This window comes from Emydura macquarii, unplaced genomic scaffold, assembly GCF_026122565.2.
Source record: "Emydura macquarii macquarii isolate MOO-44397 ecotype Brisbane River unplaced genomic scaffold, CSIRO-AGI_Emac_v2 contig_3470, whole genome shotgun sequence".
Lineage (NCBI taxonomy): Eukaryota > Metazoa > Chordata > Testudines > Chelidae > Emydura > Emydura macquarii.
The window spans coordinates 4,063,975-4,085,371 of NW_027133607.1; the positions used below are offsets into that span (position 1 = coordinate 4,063,975).

The 21,397-nt window shown below is 44.6% G+C and overlaps 1 protein-coding gene across 4 annotated transcripts in view; it reads left to right on the forward strand.

Moving 5' to 3' along the window:
* Positions 1 to 20,087, forward strand: part of PRKCQ (protein kinase C theta) — an 83,619-nt gene extending 63,532 nt beyond the window's left edge. For all 4 annotated transcript variants that reach the window (XM_067535030.1, XM_067535029.1, XM_067535031.1 and 1 more), the window contains 6 exons: positions 861 to 952; positions 3,763 to 3,825; positions 10,285 to 10,423; positions 15,704 to 15,892; positions 16,045 to 16,173; positions 17,639 to 20,087. In XM_067535030.1, the coding sequence (XP_067391131.1) occupies positions 861 to 952; positions 3,763 to 3,825; positions 10,285 to 10,423; positions 15,704 to 15,892; positions 16,045 to 16,173; positions 17,639 to 17,794 (768 nt within the window). In that variant the 3' untranslated portion in view covers positions 17,795 to 20,087. The remainder of the gene's footprint in view (positions 1 to 860; positions 953 to 3,762; positions 3,826 to 10,284; positions 10,424 to 15,703; positions 15,893 to 16,044; positions 16,174 to 17,638) is intronic.
* The last annotated feature ends 1,310 nt before the right edge of the window (positions 20,088 to 21,397 follow it).

Sequence of the window (21,397 nt, forward strand, 5' to 3'; positions counted from 1 at the left end):
CTATATACAAAGAACTGAAATTGAAACGTTGGCGTCCAGTCCTGCTATTGATGCAGGCAGACCCTGGCACCCAGGCAGGCCCCATTTATAGAATAGGGCTCTGTACTAGCAAAAGGGTCTTTCTGTGTGGATCCAATTGCAGTATGAGGACACTTGTTTGTAGCTGATTTGGACGTAGGAATCGTGTCTTTCTCAAATTTCGGTGAAGTGTTCGCATATTTGGGGCGTTCTAAAATTATTATTATTAATGATAATGAATGTAAACCTTCACAATAATGGCTGAAGTATTTCCCCATCAATAGAACTATTCACTTGCTTAAAATGAAGCACATGCTTAAGTGCTTTGCTGTATCTGGGCCTGCGTGCTCAGCACCTTGCAGGACCAAGCCCTCTATTGGACTACTCCCATACATAAAGTTGCTCATATGGGCAAGTGTCTACAGGATTGGGCTCCATGGCAGGCAGACTGAGACTTGGGAGCCCTGGGTTCTATTCGAGCTGAATCATTCTTCTGGCTGGCCTTGGGCAAGTCATGTCAACACCCCTTGCCTCAATTTCCCCTTGGCTGAAAGGGGGATAATGATCCTGACCTCCTCTGTAATGCACTTTGAGATCTGCTGATGAAAAATGCTATGTGTGAGTTAGGAATTGTTTATTGTTAGGTTTTTGGACAGTAATTATACAGATCAGGGCAATGGGAGCTAAGTAGGGGCTCAAAGAACAAAGAGTGGAAATGAAATACCGGGAAATAAAAATCCAACTTTGTATTGTACCCTTCGTTCCTTCCTCTTTTTGTTCCCCTCCTTCTTCATGGTAGTTTTCCTTGCAGTACTTACGTCTACTCTTTTATCGTTTTCTAGGAAAACCTCTTTTTCGTAATGGAATATCTCAATGGAGGAGACCTAATGTTTCATATCCAAAGCTGTCACAAGTTTGACATCGCCAGAGCAACGTAAGATGCTTAAAATGCTTTCTACTTTAGAGCTCGCACACTTAGTGTTATGGGGGGAATGTGACCTAGTGGGACTCAGGAGACCTGGGTTTTATTTCTGGCTCTGCCAAAGGCCTTCCGTGTGACCTTGGGCAAGCCACTTCACCTCTCTGTGCCTCAGTTTCCTCATCTGTAAAATAGGGATAAATGATCCTGAGCCTACATCACTATATTAGGGCTTTATATTATTATCATCATCTGGCTTCAGCCACTGATTTCAGGCTGTGCCTCTGTTTCCCCTCCCACCCTTTGTCTGCCTTGTCTATGTAACTTGTAACCTCTTCAAGGCAGGGACTTTCTCTTACACTGTGTATGTACAGCACCTAGCACCATGGGGCCCCAACCGCAGTTGAGGTGCAACCATAACAATCGCACAAAGTGTACTTTCCATTTCAAGATCTTCCAGTGATGCCTAGCCTTTCATTCAGCTGATTTCTCCAGTCCAATCAGGCTGCCAAAGTAGGTACCTGGGCCTTTTTGTACGAAGCCTGAATCACTCAATAAAGGACTAAGATGGTAGGGTTACACTGATCCACATTGCCAGGTAATCTACAGAGAAGAAGACTATAAGGCAATAGAGTGCTTTTCACAACACAGGAGGGCCCTGATTCTGTCCCCTTGCTCTGTGTGCCTCCAGCCACAGGAGGGCACAGAACAGCCACGGGGGATTTCTCCAGAAAGAAGGGGTTCCCTTGGCTCTGTGCAGGTGGCATAAGCTACCACAAGCCACCTTCCTTCCCTGTCTCTGGCAAGGCATATGGTGGGGCAGGAGGAGAATTGGGGGAGGCCAGTGCCATTGGTGGAGCACTCTGGGCTGTGGAGCAGCCCATAGGTGGCTGCTGAAATTTAGAGCAGCCTCTGGGCTGCCCTAAGTTGCACTGGGAGCTGGCTAGCCCCAGTCAGAATGTTGAGAGTACAAAAGTGGGGTAAAGCTTCCCTCCCTTCTCCCAACCCCAGATTGTGCTCCCCCTTGCTTTTCAGATCTGGGCCCTGGTTCTGATCTCACTGCCACTGATGGAAATCAAGGGTGAAACCCCTGAAGATAGTGGAGTTACCGCAGTGTAAAACTGGAGTAAATGAGCGGCCAATCAGGCCCCTGATACTCAAGGCCAAATGTCTGGGGACATCATCTGGCCTTGTGTCCATGTGTGCAGCTGACACTGAGCCATGCTCCGCCCTGATGTCAATGAGTAAACTCCCACTGCAGGGGCAATATAACAGTCAGGATTCCCCAGTTTGACTCCTGGACAGCTGTGCAGGCCAGGGAAGACTCTCTCCAAACTCTTAGGATATGTCTACACTACAGTTGGAGGTGGGATTTCCAGCTCAGGTGGATATAGATGCACTAGCTTAAAAAAGCAGTGTCACCATGACCATGCAGGCAGCATCATAGGCTAACCTCCTGATTACATATCTTGGGTGGGACTTTCCCACCCCAACTGGTGCAGTTACATTGCTACTTTTAGGCTGTAGTTCCATCAAAGTTAGCATGTGTGTGTCTCCCTGTGCTGAGAATTACACCTCTAGCTGCAGCGTAGATGTACCCTTAGAAAGGAGTACAAAAGAATTGCATAGAGGAAGCCTTGGCCATTCTCAGAAGTTGAAGCTCTTTAGCTTTAGGATGGCTATGTAAGCAACATGCCCCTTTATGCAGAGATCCTGGAACTACCTACTTTGGACAAAAACAGTGTTTTATGAAAAGAAAAGGGAGTCTCTTGTTTTCATCCCCGAGCTGCAAAAAAGCAGGGTGGCGAGGTGAAATCGAACCTTAGAAAGGTAAATTTTATATAAAAAGTAAATACGCGGAGGGGGGATTAAAAATGTATTCAACCATGATGAAAACAGAGGAATTGAAAATATAAAAGTTTTTTCTTAATCCTTACGCCAACAAAAGATATTTTAAAAGTCAATATTGAAACACCTTAGAAATTCATTTCTGCTTAACAGAGCCTAATTTAAATAAAAATGTAATTTGTTGGGTTTTTTCTTTTAAATTGAATGTTAAGGACTGTGCCCCAAGGCAAGGACATTGAAAATCTGATGAGAGGATGCACTAGAATCCAGTGGAAATATGGTCCTAGAGTTACATTCACCTCTGGGTAGAGGGGTGCTATTCTGAGGGCTGACATGGAATTTAAGTGGTGCATGGGCCTTTCACTGGCTCAGTGTACTGATGTGAAGTTTCACCCTAATGTAGACGTGCTGCAAACAAGGGTCTAAAGAACCTTGATAAAAAGGACGCTACATAAAGATACACGGAGCCAGATCATCAGCTGGTGTAAATTGATGTGGCGTACAAAAGCAGTGGAGCCTAAGTGGTTTGGGAGCCTAAGTCCCATTTTCAAAAGTGACCGAGGCCCTGAGAGGCAGATTTTCAAAGGTGCACACTAGGCACCTAACGGGATTTTCAAAAGTGCTTACGCAGGTTAAGTGCCAACTTTCATTGATTTCAATGGCAGTTAGAACCAAACCTGCTTAGGCCCTTTTGAATATCCCACTTGGAACCTGTCGGCATCTTTAGATGTCTAAATAATCTGACCCGCAGACACCTAAGCCTCATTGAAAGTCAATGGCAGTTGGGCTCTTAAGTGCACAGATCATGTTTGAAAATGAGACTTGGGGTTCTAAAATCACTTAGCTGCTTTTTGAAGATACTATCTGTCTTTCACTTCAGTGGAGTGATGCCAATTTATATCAGCTATGGGTCTGGCCCCAAACGGAGCATTATCATTGGGAGACATCAGTTTTGATGCGTGTTCTTTATTTTTCAGGTTCTATGCTGCTGAAATCATTTGTGGTCTACAATTTCTTCATTCTAAGGGAATAATATACAGGTAGTTTTACACTTTGGTATCTAATACGCAGCACTGTTAGCCTTTTTATTCCACATACTGATTGTACCTGCTAGGTTGTACCTGGTTTTTCTTACTAATATTGAATTTACACACTGCTTCCTTTTTCATCACATTCACCTATTTTATTCTGGGAGAGAGAGTGTAGAAAAGAGTCAGTCTTACACACTCTTTTTAGGGTCCCATCCTATCCCATTGAAGTCAATGTCCATTGTGTATCCAAAGCCAGTTTGAGATGTTATTGACATTTACATAGTGCCTTACACAAAGATCCCAACGAGATGATTAGAAAACATGGACCTAGTCCCTCCAGTGCTTGTTCACTCAGAACTCCCACTGACTTCATCAGAAGTGTTGAGTATGCTAGGAATGCATGCAAAGAGTTTATATATGGAAGGATCACTTTGCACTGCCACTACAATGGAGCCAGTTCTGGACTGAAAGACAGCAGCTTATATTAGAAGAAAAAAAAACATTCCAGTACTAGAGAACAGTTCCAGTAGGAAATGCAAAGGATAAGCAAAATATTCTTACCCAATAGAAATTTATCAGGTCACCAATGTTAACAATGATCATAGCTGATGGGAAAATGGCAGGGGACTTTTAATAACCCAAAGTAGCTCAAAAGATGGCAACTTCACTAAAGCAAAGTTTCCTAACCCTATTGGTTCACCAGTGCCACACCTTTTAAATTAAGGGGTATTGTGTCCCGTTAATTTGCATCCATAACTCCCAGTATAGCTAAGTGGAATTACATACTTGCATCAAAAGAAAAAATACCATTTGGCTTTCTTTTTACTGTGTCAGTAGGGTTTTCACATCCTTCATGGATAATATGCACAGTGCAGGGTATATTGAAAAGTTTTTCAGAAGCATGCTACAATGCTCACTATGGACTGAGCTCAGTTTTCCTCAATATAGGGATGTGTTGGAGCTATCATATAATCCACTCCTGCCTCTGGGGAGCAAAATGGGAGTTACCCCTCCATTCTGAAAACTCATTCAGAAGAAATGAGGAAATGAATAGATCTGGTCAGAAATGTTTCCTCAAAATGCAAATTTTTAAAAAGTTTTCCCATCCTTTAGGCTGGTTGAGAGACCAGCAAAAACCAGACAGAAGATGTTCATGAGAAAAACATTTAAAATTTCTGCACAAAATTTACACTGAAAATTTGAAAGTCTTCAAACTTTCAATCAGCTCTTCATATAGGCCATTGACTTCTGGGGAAAGGGCTGTACAACTGTCATTAGCTAATGTAGAGATTTTGAAGCCCTATCATTTTTGTTGATGATGTTACATTTTCTGTACATTTCTGCCTCCACAATGGTAGTGACATTATAATCTTAGATGTCACTTGAAGAAGCACGACCAACAGTAAGTCAACAAGTAAAGAGCCCAGCCTGCCATGTCAAGGGTACTCATGATTAGGGTGACTGAGGACGTTTTGACAAAACTTTGTTTTTGTTGGAAAATGCAATTTGTCAAGACCAAAATGTTGACAAAACTTTTATCAGGAAAGTTCCTGAGATCTAGGATGAAATTGCTGGTCAAAATGAGAGAGAACCACCCCAAAATAGCCAGTAACCTGACTGAGATGTGGGAGACCAAGTTTGAAACTCCTTCTCTTCCTGGCAGGGACTAATGACTTGAACCTGGGTCTCTTACAACCCTAGGTGAGAGCCCTAATCACTTGGGTATTAGCTAATTGGGGTCAATTGAGATCTCTCTGTTTTGTTTTTTGTTTTGCTTTCACACACACAAAAAAAACCTGCTACAGCTCATGGTTTTGTTCCACACTGGAACCGCAAAATGGAATTCTTGTTTTCAGCAGTTCTACTTAGGAGATGTATAAGAATTTTGAGGGTGCAGTTGGGTGTTTTCTGAATTATTTTTCAAAAGTAGTTGAATTAATAAGTTATTTATTCATTTTTAATCTGAATTTATGGCATTTTTATTATGAATGTTTGGATCCCTCTTAATTTCCAAGATCTGACAAATTTGAGGAAATACTGGGATGGAAACGCCAAGAAGGACACAGAACTGGATTCACAATGGACAGTTTTGCAATAATGCACAAACTATGAGAGTAATTCTCAACTACACAAAGGCTACTTTACACTACTCTAGCAGTGTAAAAGGGCCTTAAAATGAATGTAAATGCAAATTTCACTTCTTTTAAGGCCACTTCACATTCTGAGAGCAGTGCAAAGTGCTGCAGGCCCAGCCTGTTTACTGACAGATTTAATGGGTCTGATTCTCATTTACACTAAGGTCACTTTACAGTGACTTTATATTTACACCCATTTTAAGGTCCCTTTACATAACTAGAGAAGCATAAAGTGACCTTCAGGTAAATGAGGATCAGACCCAACACAAGGGCTTCATTAATACAAATTAAGCTCTGCCAACAATCAGTAAATACTTGAGCTGGTTGGAAAATACATTTTCTGTCTCGTGAAAAATTTTGAGCTTTGGGGGGGTTAGGGGGAATTGTCCAAAACTGGGACAAAAAGCCAAACTTTTGACATTTTTCATTGTTTCATTTTGTTTCAATAAATTTGAAACATTTTGTTTTGTTTTTGACCATTTGCATTTATTCATTTTAACATAAAATAAAGACAAATGAAAAATGAAAAATCAAAACTTTTCATTCAGAAACTATCAAGAGGAGAGGTTTCAACTTTTTCTAAACGTTTTTCCCATTTTTTTCCTAAACAAAATTGAATCAAAATCAATACAATTTCACAAAAAAATCAGTTTTGTGTAAACAGTGTTTTCGGATGGAGAAGTGTTTCAATGAAATCTTCTTGCCCAGCTCTAGTGGATATCCAGGGCCTGATTCCCCGCTCTTTGCATCTTGTGTAATCAAATGAATGTAAAATCCTGATTTGTCTTCTCTTGGCACAGGTATAAATGACTAGATAAGGTATGGGGATAGGCTGCCACTTTTGTGCCTATATAACAATCACACTTCAGATAGGGATTACATTTAATTCCTAAATAAAAGGGCCCAGGAATGATGGGGAGTGAAAAGAGCTATTAAAATTAGCCTTGTGGCTCACATTCCCAATGAGACAACACCTGACATTCAGAGTAATGACTGCACGTATGTGAAGCCCTAGTTCTTTATAGGACAATTTACCTTCCAGTGTTATGCTAAAAATGAGTTGTTAAAGTATTGCCTTATAAAATGAGAAAGCAAGCAGTTCATGGAAAGCAAATTAGAAAATTCTCAAAAGCAACAATGTTCACTGAAACCGAAATCAGTTTACTTCAAGATTAGTCATGAAGTGTAAACATGATAACAGAAGTTAGAATTGAATGACTTGTTTATAAACAACTTACCCATTAAAATAAAAGCTTTGACTCACATAACTCTTCTTATTCATTATTAGTATTTGTGTGGGAGCAGTTTTTATAATTTCTATTGACCAATGACAGTGATTACTTCAATATGAGATCAATATTGCTAACATTAAGCTAAGAAGATGCTATCTGGCATCTGAATGCCTCTTAGAATCATAGAATCATAAAGTTGGAAGGGACCTCAGGAGGTCATCTAGTCCAACCCCCTGCTCAAAGCAGGACTAACCTCAGCTAAATAATCCCAGTGAGGGTTTTGTCAAGCCACAGCTTAAAAACCTCTAAAGATGGAGATTCCACCACCTCCCTAAGTAACCCATTCCAGTGCTTCACCACCCTCTTAGTGAAAAACTTTTTCCTAATGTCCAACCTAGACCTCCCCCACTGCAACTTGAGACCGTTGCTCCTTGTTCTGTCATCTGCCACCACTGAGAACAGCCTAGCCCCATCCTCCCTGGAACCCCCTTTCAGGTAGTTAAAGGCTGCTATCAAATCCCCCCTCATTCTTCTCTTTTGCAGACTAAACAAACCTAGTTCCTTCAGCCTCTCCTCATGAGTCTTGTGCTCCAGCTCCTTAATCATTTTTGTTGCCCTCCGCTGGACTCTCTCCAACTTGTCCACATCCTTTTTGTGCCTATATAATAGACTTTAAGGTCAGAAGGGACCATTATGATCATCTAGTCTGACCTCCTGCACAATGCAGGTCACAGAACCTCACCCATCCATCCACTCCTGCAAGAGACCCCTAATCTATGACTGAGTTACTGAAGTCCTCAAATCATGGTATAAAGACTTCAAGGTACAGAGAATCCATCAGCAAGTGACCCCGTGCCCCATGCTACAGAGGAAGGTGAAAAACCCCCAGAGCCTCTGCCAATCTGCCCTGGGGGGGAATTCCTTCACAGCCCCAAATATGGTGATCAGCTAAACCCTGAGCATGTGGGCAAGACTCACCAGCCAGACACCAGAAAAGAATTCTCTGTAGTAACTCAGAACACACCCCATCTAACATCAAAGGCATGGAGCTCCCTGTCTCCATGGATGGGATCCGGATCACACACTGCTGCTAGGGGGAAGGGGAGGGTCTGGCACGCCCTGTCTCCATGGACGGCGGGGGCACCCAGAGCTCCCAGCCACTGCTAGCGTAGGGGGGACCCAGATCTTCCAGCTGTCATGAGGTGTAATCTGCAGCTCCCTGCCTCCATGGGCAGCGGGGGGACCCGGAGCTCCCAGCTGCCATGGGGGCTCAGAGCTGTGGGGTCTCCCGCAGCAGCTGGGATGTCTGGGTCCCCCCGCCACAGCTAGGAACTGAATTTTTACCTGAATATCGGGAGAAATGGCATTCTGATCGTGGGACAATGGGTTAAATATCGCGACAGTCCCAACTTTATCGGGACGTCTGGTCACCCTAGATAAAGTGGTCTACATTTTCAAAAGCAACTCAGTGGTTTTGGTTGCCTTAATTTTTGCGATGGTCAATTTGAGACACATTATATGGGCCTGATTTTCAGAAGGTGCTGAGCACCCACCCTTTGGAAGTCAGGCTCCTTAGAAGGTGCCGCAGATGGGGCACCCAAAATCACAAGTCACTATTGCAGGCAGTGTTGCTGTAGCTGTGTTGGTGCCAGGATATTACAGACGAGGTGGGTGAGGGAATGTCTTTTATTGGACCAGTGTCTGTTGGTGAGAGAGAGAGACATGCTTTCCATACACAGAGCTCTTCTTCAGCTCTGGGAAAGGTACTCAGAGGGTCACAGCTAAATACAAGGTGGAGCAAAGATTGTTTAGCATAAGTAGTTAACACATATTTCAAGGTAAAGTGGCTTAGTCGCTTTCGAAAATGTAGCCCAGCTGGGCACTCGCATGTTTAAGGGCCTGTTTGAGCATGAGAGCGCAGATGAACGTGCTCTTCAGAAAACTGCAGTTGAAAATTGGCCCCTGTGACTTAATTGCTATTTTATCAGTAGTAACATGGAGTTTAGGTCATGGAGCTCTGGAGACTAACCCAGAAAAAGCCATCACTCCATTTCTCCTTTTAGGGGTACTTCCAGTGTGGGCTCCCCTTTGTTCTGTGTTGATGGGCGTGATTCATTGGCTTGCTTGCTTTTTATATCCCCCAGACACATTTTTCTCTCCCAGCTCCCTGATTCCCACAGCAGCCTTCAGAGGCTGAAGCCTCAGAGGAGAGTTTTGCAGTGACGTGTGAAGGACTCATGTAAATCCTTCAGCTTCAGATAGTGCAGCCCTGGAAGGGAAACGGTGATGGATGTTCTACTTATGTTCTGGGGTGCCCCCAGTCATTGCCAAGCCATCCCAACTGCTGTTGGGGTTTTTTTTGAGCACACTACATCAAAGCTAGCTCGGGTGTGTCTCCATGTGCTGCAGCACACATGCACCCCCCCAACTGCAGTGTAGACATATCTCTTGTGGCTAGCGCCAGAATTAAATTTTGCGGGCAGGGATTGTAGGGAAGTATGTTTGGGCCTTTGTCTCAATCTCCCTGAATTCCTAACATCCCCCATGCCCACAGGAGCAGAGCTGCTTGTACCACTGTTTAGCATGGGTGCTGCAGGGCTGTCAAATGAGAAAGAAGGTGCAAAAAACCTTCCCCTTCTTTTGCCTTGCCTTAGCAGCCAGGTAAAAACTACAGCCCCTGTGCTTTCCTGAGTGCAAGGTATGCATCTTGCTCACATCCCCTGGGGTTCGAAGCAGCCCAAAGGAGGCTGAGGGGGGGGCATGTTCTTCTTGGAGTTCCGCAGAAGGCAAGTACAGCTCCATGCTGCTCCCGTTAATCTTCACAACACCCTGCCAGGGCATGGTAGGTACAGGAATTATTAATAGCCCCGTGAGACAGGTGAGGAAATGGGAGCAGGCAGTGTTAACTTCCTGAGTTGGTCACAGATGTTGCTGGGATCAGGATGGAGACCTTGTCCCCCCCTGTTGTGTTCTCAAACCCCCAAACCTCACACTCTCCCGTTGCAAGAACATACATGCATACATTGTGTAATATCCCGTATGAGCTTATGCTGCTGGTTAACATTTCCAAAGGCGATGTTTACTTTGCTCTTCTTTTGCAGAGATCTGAAGCTGGATAACGTCCTGTTAGACAAAGACGGGCATATCAAAATCGCTGATTTTGGGATGTGTAAGGAGAACATGTTTGAAGATGCGAAGACAAGCACTTTCTGTGGAACCCCTGATTACATTGCTCCTGAGGTAGGCCTGCCCTGAACGTAGGTCAAAGCTGTTCCGAGTCCTACCTGCACAAGCCCACTGATGTCAATGAGCTTGCACGGTTGTTATTGAAAGCATAATTTAGCCCAGTAGTCGCATCATTTTCTTTGAGGAAACAGACAATGATTAATCACTCGTAGGGCTGGGTGAAAAGTATATAAAGCTCTTTGCAAATGGTTCCCCTAATTAGAAACTGGATTTCAGTTTGGCTTGTTGGTACCCTTTATTGCTGTCTGTGAAGGTTCATACGGATGAAATGTTGATCGGGCAAATCTTTGTGGAACGCAGACTTTGCATCACAGAGGGCTGAATCAAGGAATGAAATTTGATATGTGATTAAATGAAATTCATTTCAGGCAGAAGCAGCTTATTACGGTGAGTCATCCAATCAGGCGACAGAAATACCACGATTACGAGTTCACGAAACTCAGTAGAAAATCCCGAATAACTGATTGAATTCTCTCTTTAAGCGTGTGGTTACAGGCATTCCAAAATCGGGATGGACTAGCTGTCATGCTTCCTGAATCAGGGCCTTTGCTGACTAGTTGGTGTTGACATGACTAGCCCTAAATAAGACACAGTTCAAACATATGCGAATCACAGCTGTGTCTTCATATAAATATATAGGGAGTTTCACTTATATCAGGGTAAATCATTGAAGTCAGTGGGCCCTGTTCTCCCTTATATTACCATCAAGGGGGCAGAAATGGTCCCTGGGAAATACCCCAGTATAAGGAGTTACCTTGTGCTATGTATGACACATGACGTGGGCAGCAAGGGGCTATCAGGGGACTGGTCATTGTGCTTTGGCTGTTCTCAGTTGCCCTTGGGTCCCTAGAGGGGATTGTTGACAGCGGAACATTTATTTAGCCCTGAGGCTGCCCTAGTTTGTATCAGGCTGGGATAAAGGGACATGCAAAGGTGGCTTAAAGCCCCTCCATTCCTGCACTCCTCCTTGTCCTCTTCTCCTTCACCCGGTTGCATCAGCTGATGTGCTGTATACAGAGACCAGAATCTGCTCCTTGTGGCTGACTGGGGTAGCCTGGTTGTTGATCTGGTTGGGTGCAATTGAAAGCACACAGAGATCGTACTATGGAGAGACTTTGACTATTTAAGCAGCAAGCCAAATGTTTCGCAGGAAGGAAGAGAACCCAGGAGCCCTCAATCACCACGCCTGACATCACCCTGAAATCCATTTCTTTGCCTTTCAAGATCCCGTTCCCTGAGTTTAGTGTTTTCGTGATAGATATCGGTGCTTGCCAGGTGGCTTTTAAAGCCTTTGCTTCCCCCCACACTGTATTTCGTCCACCTTCTACCGCACTCTTGGGATCAGATTCTGATTCCCACTGTAGCAGTGTAATTTGGGAGCAGCTTTGTGGAAGTCATCGGCATGACACCGGCTTGACGCTGGCGGACGTGAGGTCACAGTCAAGTCCCCCGTGTCATTTATTCAGCATCAGCAGTCTTTTAAAGAAACCCTTTTTCCTATCCTAAAACAGAGCCGCAGTCTCCAAGAGATAATCTATTATCTGCGGTTTCACTTAATGCGAGCTGGGGAGTTTCATCTGGGCACCATTGTTTATTTTAGAATTTCACCAGTGCACAGAAAACCTTTTATCTACAAACTGAAAGAACTGTGAGAGTTTATTAATCATCTTTCAAGCCAAGCAGCACACTTTTGCCAGCATTTCAGCACAGCTGCCTATTCCAGTTAGTATTATTTGTGTTGCAGTTGTGCCTCGAGTCCCTATCTGAGACTGAGGCCACATTGTGCTACCTGCTGTACTTACAGAGTCCTAAGAAGCTTACAGGCTAAGTAGATAGAGCAGACTGAGGGTGGGAAAGGAAACAGAGACAGAGGTGAAGTGACTTGCCCGAGGTCATACAGCAGGTCAGGAGCAGAGCCAGGAATAGAACCCAGGTGTCCTGACTCTCACACGAGAGCCCTGTGCTCCAGCTCACACTGCCTCAGCCGTCAGCAGCTGTGTCTACACACCTAAGGATAGTTGTCTTCAGTGGTATGAACCATCTCCCCCAGTTAGCCATTTATAACTGCAGTAACCTAGCATACAGGGCCCAATTGTAACCAGCCCCTGTGCTGATGAGAGCAGGGGAAGAGCCGCAATGAACTTCCCCTCTGTTTCTTGAACCCCAGTGGGCAGTAGCCATCTGAAAACGGGTGGAAAAGGGAGGGGTGAGGGCTGGGCCATGGCTGGATGGGCCCCTAGAGGGAACCCACTGAAAGGTGATGTAGTTTTCTCAGAACCCCCAAGAATTCTGGCTGACTCTCCCAGAGTTCCTGGAGGGCAGCTCCAAGATGGTCAAGCTGTACATTGAATGTAGCCCACGCTATGTAGCTACAATTGTATTTAGGGGCCCAACTCAGAAATCTGACTCTGACAAAACTGCCATTGACATCTCACCCCTCTATACCACTTCTGGCATCTGAATTCTGTCATGTCGCCCCATCTCATTGGCCTCAACGGGAGATTTACCTTCATAAAGTCTACGAGATAGAGCCCGCACAATTCAAACAATGAATGCTGGCAAGCCCACACACGTGTCTTTGCCACCTGCCAGATGGTTCCCACTCAGGGGCATTCTGACTTGACCTGGCTCACTCACAACATCTGTGGTGCTGAGCTCAGGGTTATTCTGATTGCTCTGGCTTGTCTCAAGAAAAGGGTCATTTCTGGGCTCACGTACAATCACCCAGATTCTGGCAAGACAAGTTACTCCAGATGTAAAGGAGAGAAGAACTGGACCAATAACATCACAGTAGGTTTGCCAGGCCAATTGTAAACTCATTGCCTTCAATATGGCCATGTGATTTCCAGTAAAGTGAAGCTTAGATTATGCACTATTTATAGCTGAGTGAAATTCTCTCTGTTCTGTCCCATTCCTTTCGTGGATAACTAAGAGTGATTCCAGCACACCAGAGGCTAGCTTGTAAAAATTACAACTGGGGTCTATTGAGCACACAAGATTAGATCCCATGTAGCTCCTTACAACACACCTTACAAGACATCACATTCGACTATTATGTGATGATTTTTGCATCTCCTGCTGTGGAAGGTGAACCGTCTTTGAATAGGGAATTGGGAACCAAGAAGTTTCTGATTCATCACTGCAAACAAGCTATCAGAGGCATTGTCTTCTGTGAAGCAAGAATATATCCAATACAGCCATAAAAGAATGGATTGAAATGAAATGCCTTGTTCATTATGGAGCAGCTGACAGAGGCTTTATGCATAATGCATTCATGTGGGGCTGACGTATATATAGTGCAAGGATAGGCAACTTCTGGCAAGCTGCATGTTAACATAATTAGAAAAAGCACCGTCAGTGATAAAAGATAAAATAATAATCACAATAAACCTAACAAAACTCCATAAAAAAGACCGGATGATCGTGGACACTTGAGAACATTATTTTATTTTTAGACTTTATTCTGGCTGTTTTGATTTTGATTTCTCAAAACATCAGATGCTCTTGGACTATGTTGCAGACCAGAGGTTTAAACCTGTTCACCAAGTGAACCACATCCTAGCAGAGAGATCAGACTAGTTGCTCTGATCTATTCCACTACATTTGCATTGATATTTTCTAGAATGGGAGAATTCCCAGCTAGCATAGAATTGCTTCCTATTACTCCTTCCCTGCAGACCCTAATGCTGGGGATGCATCAGGATGGGCAAGAGGACTGGCAGGACACAAAGTAGTCCCCACGGAATATATAGTCCACATGGAATAACAAACTGGTGCATTTTAGAGCAGCCCCCAGACTGCTCTAAACTGCTCCAATGCCAGGGCAAAACTCAGGCTATTGGAGTAAAATAACAGGTTCCCTGATAGCTCTGTCCCCTGCCAACTACAGGTACACTTTGTTTCACCCACTATTAACTGGATGTAGCAGAGAAGTAAGGCCATAATCTATTGGTTACCTCTCTCCTGCAGCCAATGTGTGATTAGCAGACTGCCACCCCTCCCAATAAAGATCCTATTCACTACTGCACAACACCCCTGAGGGAATTACAGCAATTAAATCACATGCAGCTCCTTCCTTCTTAACTTCAGTTGCTTCTCCAGGCTTTTATTTATAAGGAAGAGCATGGATGCCTGTAGAAGAAACTAGTAACTAGGTGGGACTAACATCATATGACCTGCTTTCTGTAGATTACCAGCAAGTGATTCACAGACTGCAGTTTGAGGAACACTGGTATAGACTACTAATCAGGTCCAAATTCAATTCTTTAAAATGCAGCTTTGATGAGTTAAATAAGCCACACAATGCACTTTACAAACTGGGTTTTTCTTTAAATGATGGAACTGCCAAGCCTGAGTTGATTTTTCTTTTCCTGATGAATTTTGCAAAAGAATTTGGCTCTGATACTACTTCCCACATTGCAGTTTAATAGTTCAGCTCCGGGTTTATAAGCAGTAAACAGCAGGGGTTATAATGTAACTGTCGTACACTTTTAACTGCTTGCCGTGGGAATATTTTTCTGTAGTAAATTGCCCTAGTCATCTCTTGCTTCAGGAAAATGAGCTGCATAGTAAAATTATACTTTGTATTTAGATACAGCTTTTCATGCAGAGATTTTGAAGGTGGGTAAATATTGTTAGTATCCCTGTTTTTTTTATCTGAGGAAATTGAGGCACAGACAGATTAAGTGATTTGCCCAAGGTCACACAGTTGCTCATTGGCAAACCCAGATCTTCTGACCCACAGGCCGGTTTCCCATCCACTGGATGATCATGATGCCAGTTAGTTGCTTTCTCTAGTCCAAAGTTCCTTGGCCCAGATCCGCAGCTTGTGGAAGAGGGGATGGGGCAAAAGTGTCTTTATGTCACCTTTATGTCCCCGATTCCATTCGTGGCCACGGACCAGTTAAAGAGGCCTCAGGGAAACCCTAACTTATATCCAGCTGTGTATGGCCCAAAGGACGGTTAAGGAAGCCTGGAGTTGCTGTGATTTAGAACTTCCCTGATCACACACACCCCGCACAGCAACTGTGAGGAAGGGTGCTGTGGTGAGTCTACGCCGTCCAGAGGTTGCTGAGGGAAATCATCCAGTGACTGGTTAAAGCAGCATCATGCCGGTTTTGCTTTGCCTGAACAGCACAAAACACTGGTACAGGGGTCAGAGTCCGGCCACTAACTGGACACCATGTAGAGGATAGACTCTTAACATCGATGAGTGTCTATCCTATTAATTAGTGTCTGCCTTTCCCACTCCCTGCCAATCTCCCTCTGAAATAGATTTTGCTGGGACAGAAATACAACACTGCGGTTGACTGGTGGTCCTTTGGTGTCCTTCTGTATGAGATGCTGATTGGCCAATCTCCTTTCCATGGCCAAGATGAAGAGGAACTTTTCCAGTCCATCCGCATGGATAATCCGTTCTATCCTCGCTGGCTCAATAAGGATGCAAGAGACATCCTAGTAAAGGTAAGAAGGCACATGGCTGTCACTGTTACAGGTCATGTTTTCACCCAGTAAAAGAGTGACTGCGGGCGACACCTCCCCTGCATACGTGCGTGCTAGTGCAGGTAGTGTCACCCGCAGAACAGTAAAATTCTCTTCTCTCTGCTAACTTCCAGCTTTTTGTGAGAGAACCTGAAAGGAGGCTGGGCGCAAAGGGGAACATCCGCCAACATGCCTTTTTCCAAGAGATAAACTGGGAGGTTCTAGAAGAAAGGGCGATGGAGCCACCCTTTAAACCCAGAGTGGTAAGGACTAACCTTAGGTTCCTCATATCCAACGCTTTTCTTTCCGCATTCTTTTGTTCCTGAACTGCGCCGTCTCCCTACCAGCACTGAAGCAGGTACCCACAGCCAATCGGAGCAGCCTGCCTGGAAGGTACCAGTGGGATTCAGAGCAACGCTTTCAAATGCAGTTGCCTCTAGTCAGACACACTGGGCAAGATTTGCAAGCTCCAGGGTCTAATGCGAGGGACCTCAACCCACATTTACGCACTTAGGGCCTTGTTTTTAATTGTGCTGATTTCCCACCTGCAGCACCTGTGGACTTCATGTGGCGTTGCGGGAACTCTTCGCTTCTGCAAATCGGGTCCTTGTGCCTACACGTGGATTGACTTTGGACACTCAGGGTAGACAGTGCTGGCCTTTGGTTAAGTGCCTAAGGATGGATTGAAGTGCCTAACCTTAGACATCCAAAGGTGAAAATGCCAAACCCAATTTCTGGTGCCCCATGCAGTGCTTAATTGGTGCCAGGGGCTGCCAGGGCTGAGTCCCAGCACCTCTAGGTGTGGCAGTTCATAGCATTGGCACCTCTAGGCTTGCGGCATCAGTTATGAATGTAAAAAAATTGCTTGAGCCCCAGAACCTAATTCCTTGAGCCCCAGCACTTCTTTCATTACAAATTAAGCACTGGCCCCCTGGGGAGTCTACAGAATTAAGATACAAAACCAAACCAAACCATCAGCTTCTCTTTGAAATCTGGAGAACAATGATGTTGTCAATAATAACAATAGCATGTATATTGTATTTACAACACAGCATTTATGTAGGGCCTTTTACCTTCAAAGTACTTTCCAAATGCTAGTTAATTAGCCTGCACAGATTCACTTCACTGATACATAAGCATAATTATCCCTGTTTTACAGAAAGAGAAACCAATTCTCTGATATCCCTGCATGGTAGAATTCACTGGGGTCACCGATGCAGATGCTATATAATCTGTACGCCCATTTACTTAGATACCATGGTGATTGGTAGGTGATTGACATCAAGGTCCTGGATACTTTGATACCACACTGATACCAAGGTAACCAATACCAGGATGAAGGATACTTAGGCCTTGTCTACACTTAAAAATTAAATCGATCTAGCTTCATCACTCAGGGTTTTGAAAAGTTTTGCACCCTGAGCACCATAGTTAGCCCAACCTAAACACTGGTGTAGATGTGGCTAGATCAGTAGAAGGATTCCTCTGTTGAGCTAGCTACCGCCTCTTGGAGAAGTGGATTAACTACATCAACACAAAAACCCCTTCTATCGACGTAGGAAGTGTCTACACTATGGTGCTGTAGTGGCTATAGTATAGACATGCCCTTAGATATCAAAGTTATGGGTGCCTTAAATGTTAGATTAGATTAGATTAGATTAGATTAATGGTAAAAGCTATGAAATGAAACAATTGATTTTTTTTTTTCATTCTTCTTCCTTCTTGAAGAAATCCTCAAGTGACTGTAGCAACTTTGACAAGGAATTTCTGAATGAAAAACCTAGACTGTCATGCGCAGACCGAGTGCTGATTAACAGCATGGACCAGAATATGTTCAGCAACTTTTCATTTGTCAACCCTAAAATGGAGAGGATATTATCCTGAGATCTACCCTCCCCAGCACCTTCCTGACTAAAGGAATTCTGTGAATTGATTTGAATAACACTTCTATCAACTGAAAACGAAGAATGGTTCATTTTCATGAGAACCTGAACAGAAGCACTCACTAATCAAAATTTATACCATGTTTGTGGGTTTCAGCCTGGTTTTATCCTGTAACAGATGCAAAACATGCTTCATTAATGACCAATTCTCTTTCTGGTCTGTCTTGGTCTCGCTCTGTTTTCTGGATGCTTTTGAATTTGAAGGCAATAGAAATGAGTAGTGCAAAATCCTGTTCACCTTATTCATACACATAGCCAATGGGAATCCTCGTGTGAAGAAGGCCCTAGGTGTGTTGTTCAGATTTGCTACTTCAGTGTCCAATCCTGAAATTCTTATTCAGGCAAAAACTCCATTGAGTAAAGTGTTGTGTGTTCAAGATTTGGGACCTCCTAGAAGGCTTCCTTTCCAGCTAGGTCTCTTGCAATCCCCACCTGTACACTGCAAAACTGCATACACACATACATGCACTTTGCAAAGACCAGCACTGGCCTGCACACTTTAAAAACACCTTTATCCGTGCAAGTGTTAGAATTTGCTCACACAAGAAACCTGAAGACAGCTGGGTTTTGCAGGTGCAAATTCTGACACTTGCAGGCACATAAATGTTAGATTTGCTCAGGTGTGCATGCAGGTATTTACACGTGCACAGGAGGGGGACATGATTTTCAAGCCGCAGACTGAAAATCAAACCCTAGAATAGATCAATGCACTGAGGCTCCACTATGAGCTTTATTGATCACGTCTGCGTTGTATGGGTGTGTCTGTGCTTCAAGCTGGGGTGTGATTCCCAGCTTGAGGAGACATACCCAGGCTAGCCTGGACTGAGCGAGTGTGCTAACAGTAGGGTGTAGCTGTGACGGAGCAAGCAGCAGGAGGATCGAGCTGTCCCAAATACATGCCTTGCATCTCGGACAGGTGCATGCTCTGGGAGGCAACCCTGCCAGCCACTCGTGCAGTGCTACATCTACACTATTTTTAGCACGCTAGCATCATCAAAGCTAGTATGGGTCTGTCTCATGGAGCTGGGAACCCCACCCCCAGCTCCAAGCATAGACATTCCCTGTGCGTATTCACACATGACTCCCTAAATTCCTGTCCCAGCATCTCTCAGGTTCAGTGTGAAATCTGGGCTGGATTCTCTCTGGGGAAGTCTCTTCTTCTGAACACCGGCTCAGAAATATGGAGGGATTCTCCCCAGAAACATTATTTAGGGATTTCAAGATTGGACCTCCAGTCATTGCATTGTAGGTTTTTACTTGAAAGATAGTATTCAGTCCTTTCAAAGACTGGACAACTTTATACTGCTATAAATGATGATGCCACTGCTCTTTGGTATTCAGCTGAGACCTGAAACAAGGTACAAAACTGTACACAACACTCTAAAGACGAGACAATACATTGCACGATACGGCAGTTATTCCCTACCAACTGTTTATGACAAGTTGCTGACCCATTATATTCTGTTTCAGTGTTCGTAGAAATGTACGTGGTCAAAAACGTGTCTTACAGTAATGAGATTTTAGCGGAAAACCTTTGCAATAAATGTACGCTGTCTTCTGAGATTTGCAGAACCATCATCCTATTTATTCAGTTGCCATTCAAGAGATAGAAATGGAAAGATCTGATGCTTCTATTTTACTGCTTTTCACTGATAGTCTAATGGAAATATTTAGTCTGGTTATCTTGTCAAAGCAGAAAGAAAGAGCCAGATTCTGTGCTCTGTGGAGCTATGTTGATTTATACCAGCTGAGGATCTGGACGAATATTTAGAGATTTTCAAGGGCAATGTAATCTTAGTGACTCGTGACAATTAAAACTGTCTTAGGCTTCCTATCTGTACAACCACTTTTTGGATATCAATGTCAGCAACCATGGTCCTTGCTATGTGAGGAAAGAGGCACTCACAATACTAAGGGGATGGGCAGCAGAATGAAAATCTAAGACAGAAAAGAAAACCACCTTGCTATTAAAAAAAAAAATCCCAGTAATGTAAGTCTGATGCCTCTTGAGAAGTTGTTATTTGTGCTGTATGAAATGTAGGATAAATCTGTGCATATTATTTGCAGCTGGTCGTCATGTTTAATTAGAATCGTTAGCGTGCATTTTTAAAATGTCAGTGCTGTTTGTACAGTTTGATAAACTGTTGTGTGTGATCGGAAAATGTGTGTAAATGTGATTAAAGGGAAACAAAGAAAGGAGACACTCGGAAAAGCCATTAAAATTGTTGTGTGCACCCTGCTGTGTGTTCTTCTGGGGAATTTCAGCCAGGAAGTAACCAAGATCAGGAAGCGTTTGGATATTAAAAACTGTGCTGTGGAGTAAAGTCTGTTTCTGCACAGCTTAAAAACTAAATTTTACCCTTTAGGGATGTGAAGTATCAAACGGTTAACCGGCTAACCAGTAAGTATTGGTCTTACAATTTACAAATGGCATTAACCATTGAGCCCAGTGGTTCCCAACCTGTGGCCCGGGGGCCAAAAGTGGCCCATGGGGGCTTTCAAAGTGGTCCACGACTCCCCTTCTGCTGGCTGCAGAAGGGAGCCGCTGCTGAAGGACCCAGGCGGAGTGCGTTGCTGCGGGGCTACAATACCAGTGCAGGCTCCCTGCTGCAGCCAGGGGATGGGAGATCAGTGCTCGCCTCCCCTTGGCTGTAGCAGGGAGCATGGCAAAGCGCTCTGCCTGGGTCCATAGGTGCTGGGGTCCCTGCTGGAGCCAGAGGGGGGAGAGCACTGATCTCCCATCCCCCTGGCTGCGGAAGGGAGCCACTGCCTAGGGACCCAGGTGGAGCGCACGGGGCTACAGGACGCATGAGGTTTCCCTGCTGCAGCCAAGGGAATGGGAGATCAGTGAGGAGGCAGCCTCCTGGTGGAGACTGGTGGCCTTTCAGGGTTGTAAAAATGATAACTGTGGCCCTTGAGCCAAAAAGGTTGGGAACCACTGGTCTAACCGTTTGCTGCGTTGGGGGGGGCGGCTGTGCACTTGGGGGGTGAATGGGGACATGGTGTTGCAGGGGTGGACAATGGGGGGGCTGGGACACCTGCTCGTGTGGTGGGGGGACGGATGGGTTCGGGGTGGACAGGGCACGGAGGTGCCTTATTACCCCCTCCTGTGGGCTGGGAAGTGGCGGGCTCCGGGGGGCGGCAGCGCCCCGGCTCTGGAGGACCCACTCTGGGGCAATCAGAGGGGTCAGGGCCCCATGCAGTGGTGGGGCCGAGGAACGTTGAGCTGCCCCCATCCAGCTCCCGGGCACCCCCTGCAACCCGCACTAGGGATGTAAAATATCCTAGCGGTTAACTGTTTAAACTATATACATTTTAATCATCTAAACAGTTGTTTCGTTAAACGATATTTTACACCCCTGGCACCGTTCCGTCTGAGCACGCACCATGCACCTATCTCAATACTGGGATTGGCTTGTGCATTGCGGGGCCAGGTCGTCAGCAGGGGTATGTCCATTTTGCGCCGTTGAAGTCACCGGAGCTGTGCCAGTTTATACCAGCTGAGCATCAGACCCATAGCGTCTAAGAGAAATATTTGGCATGA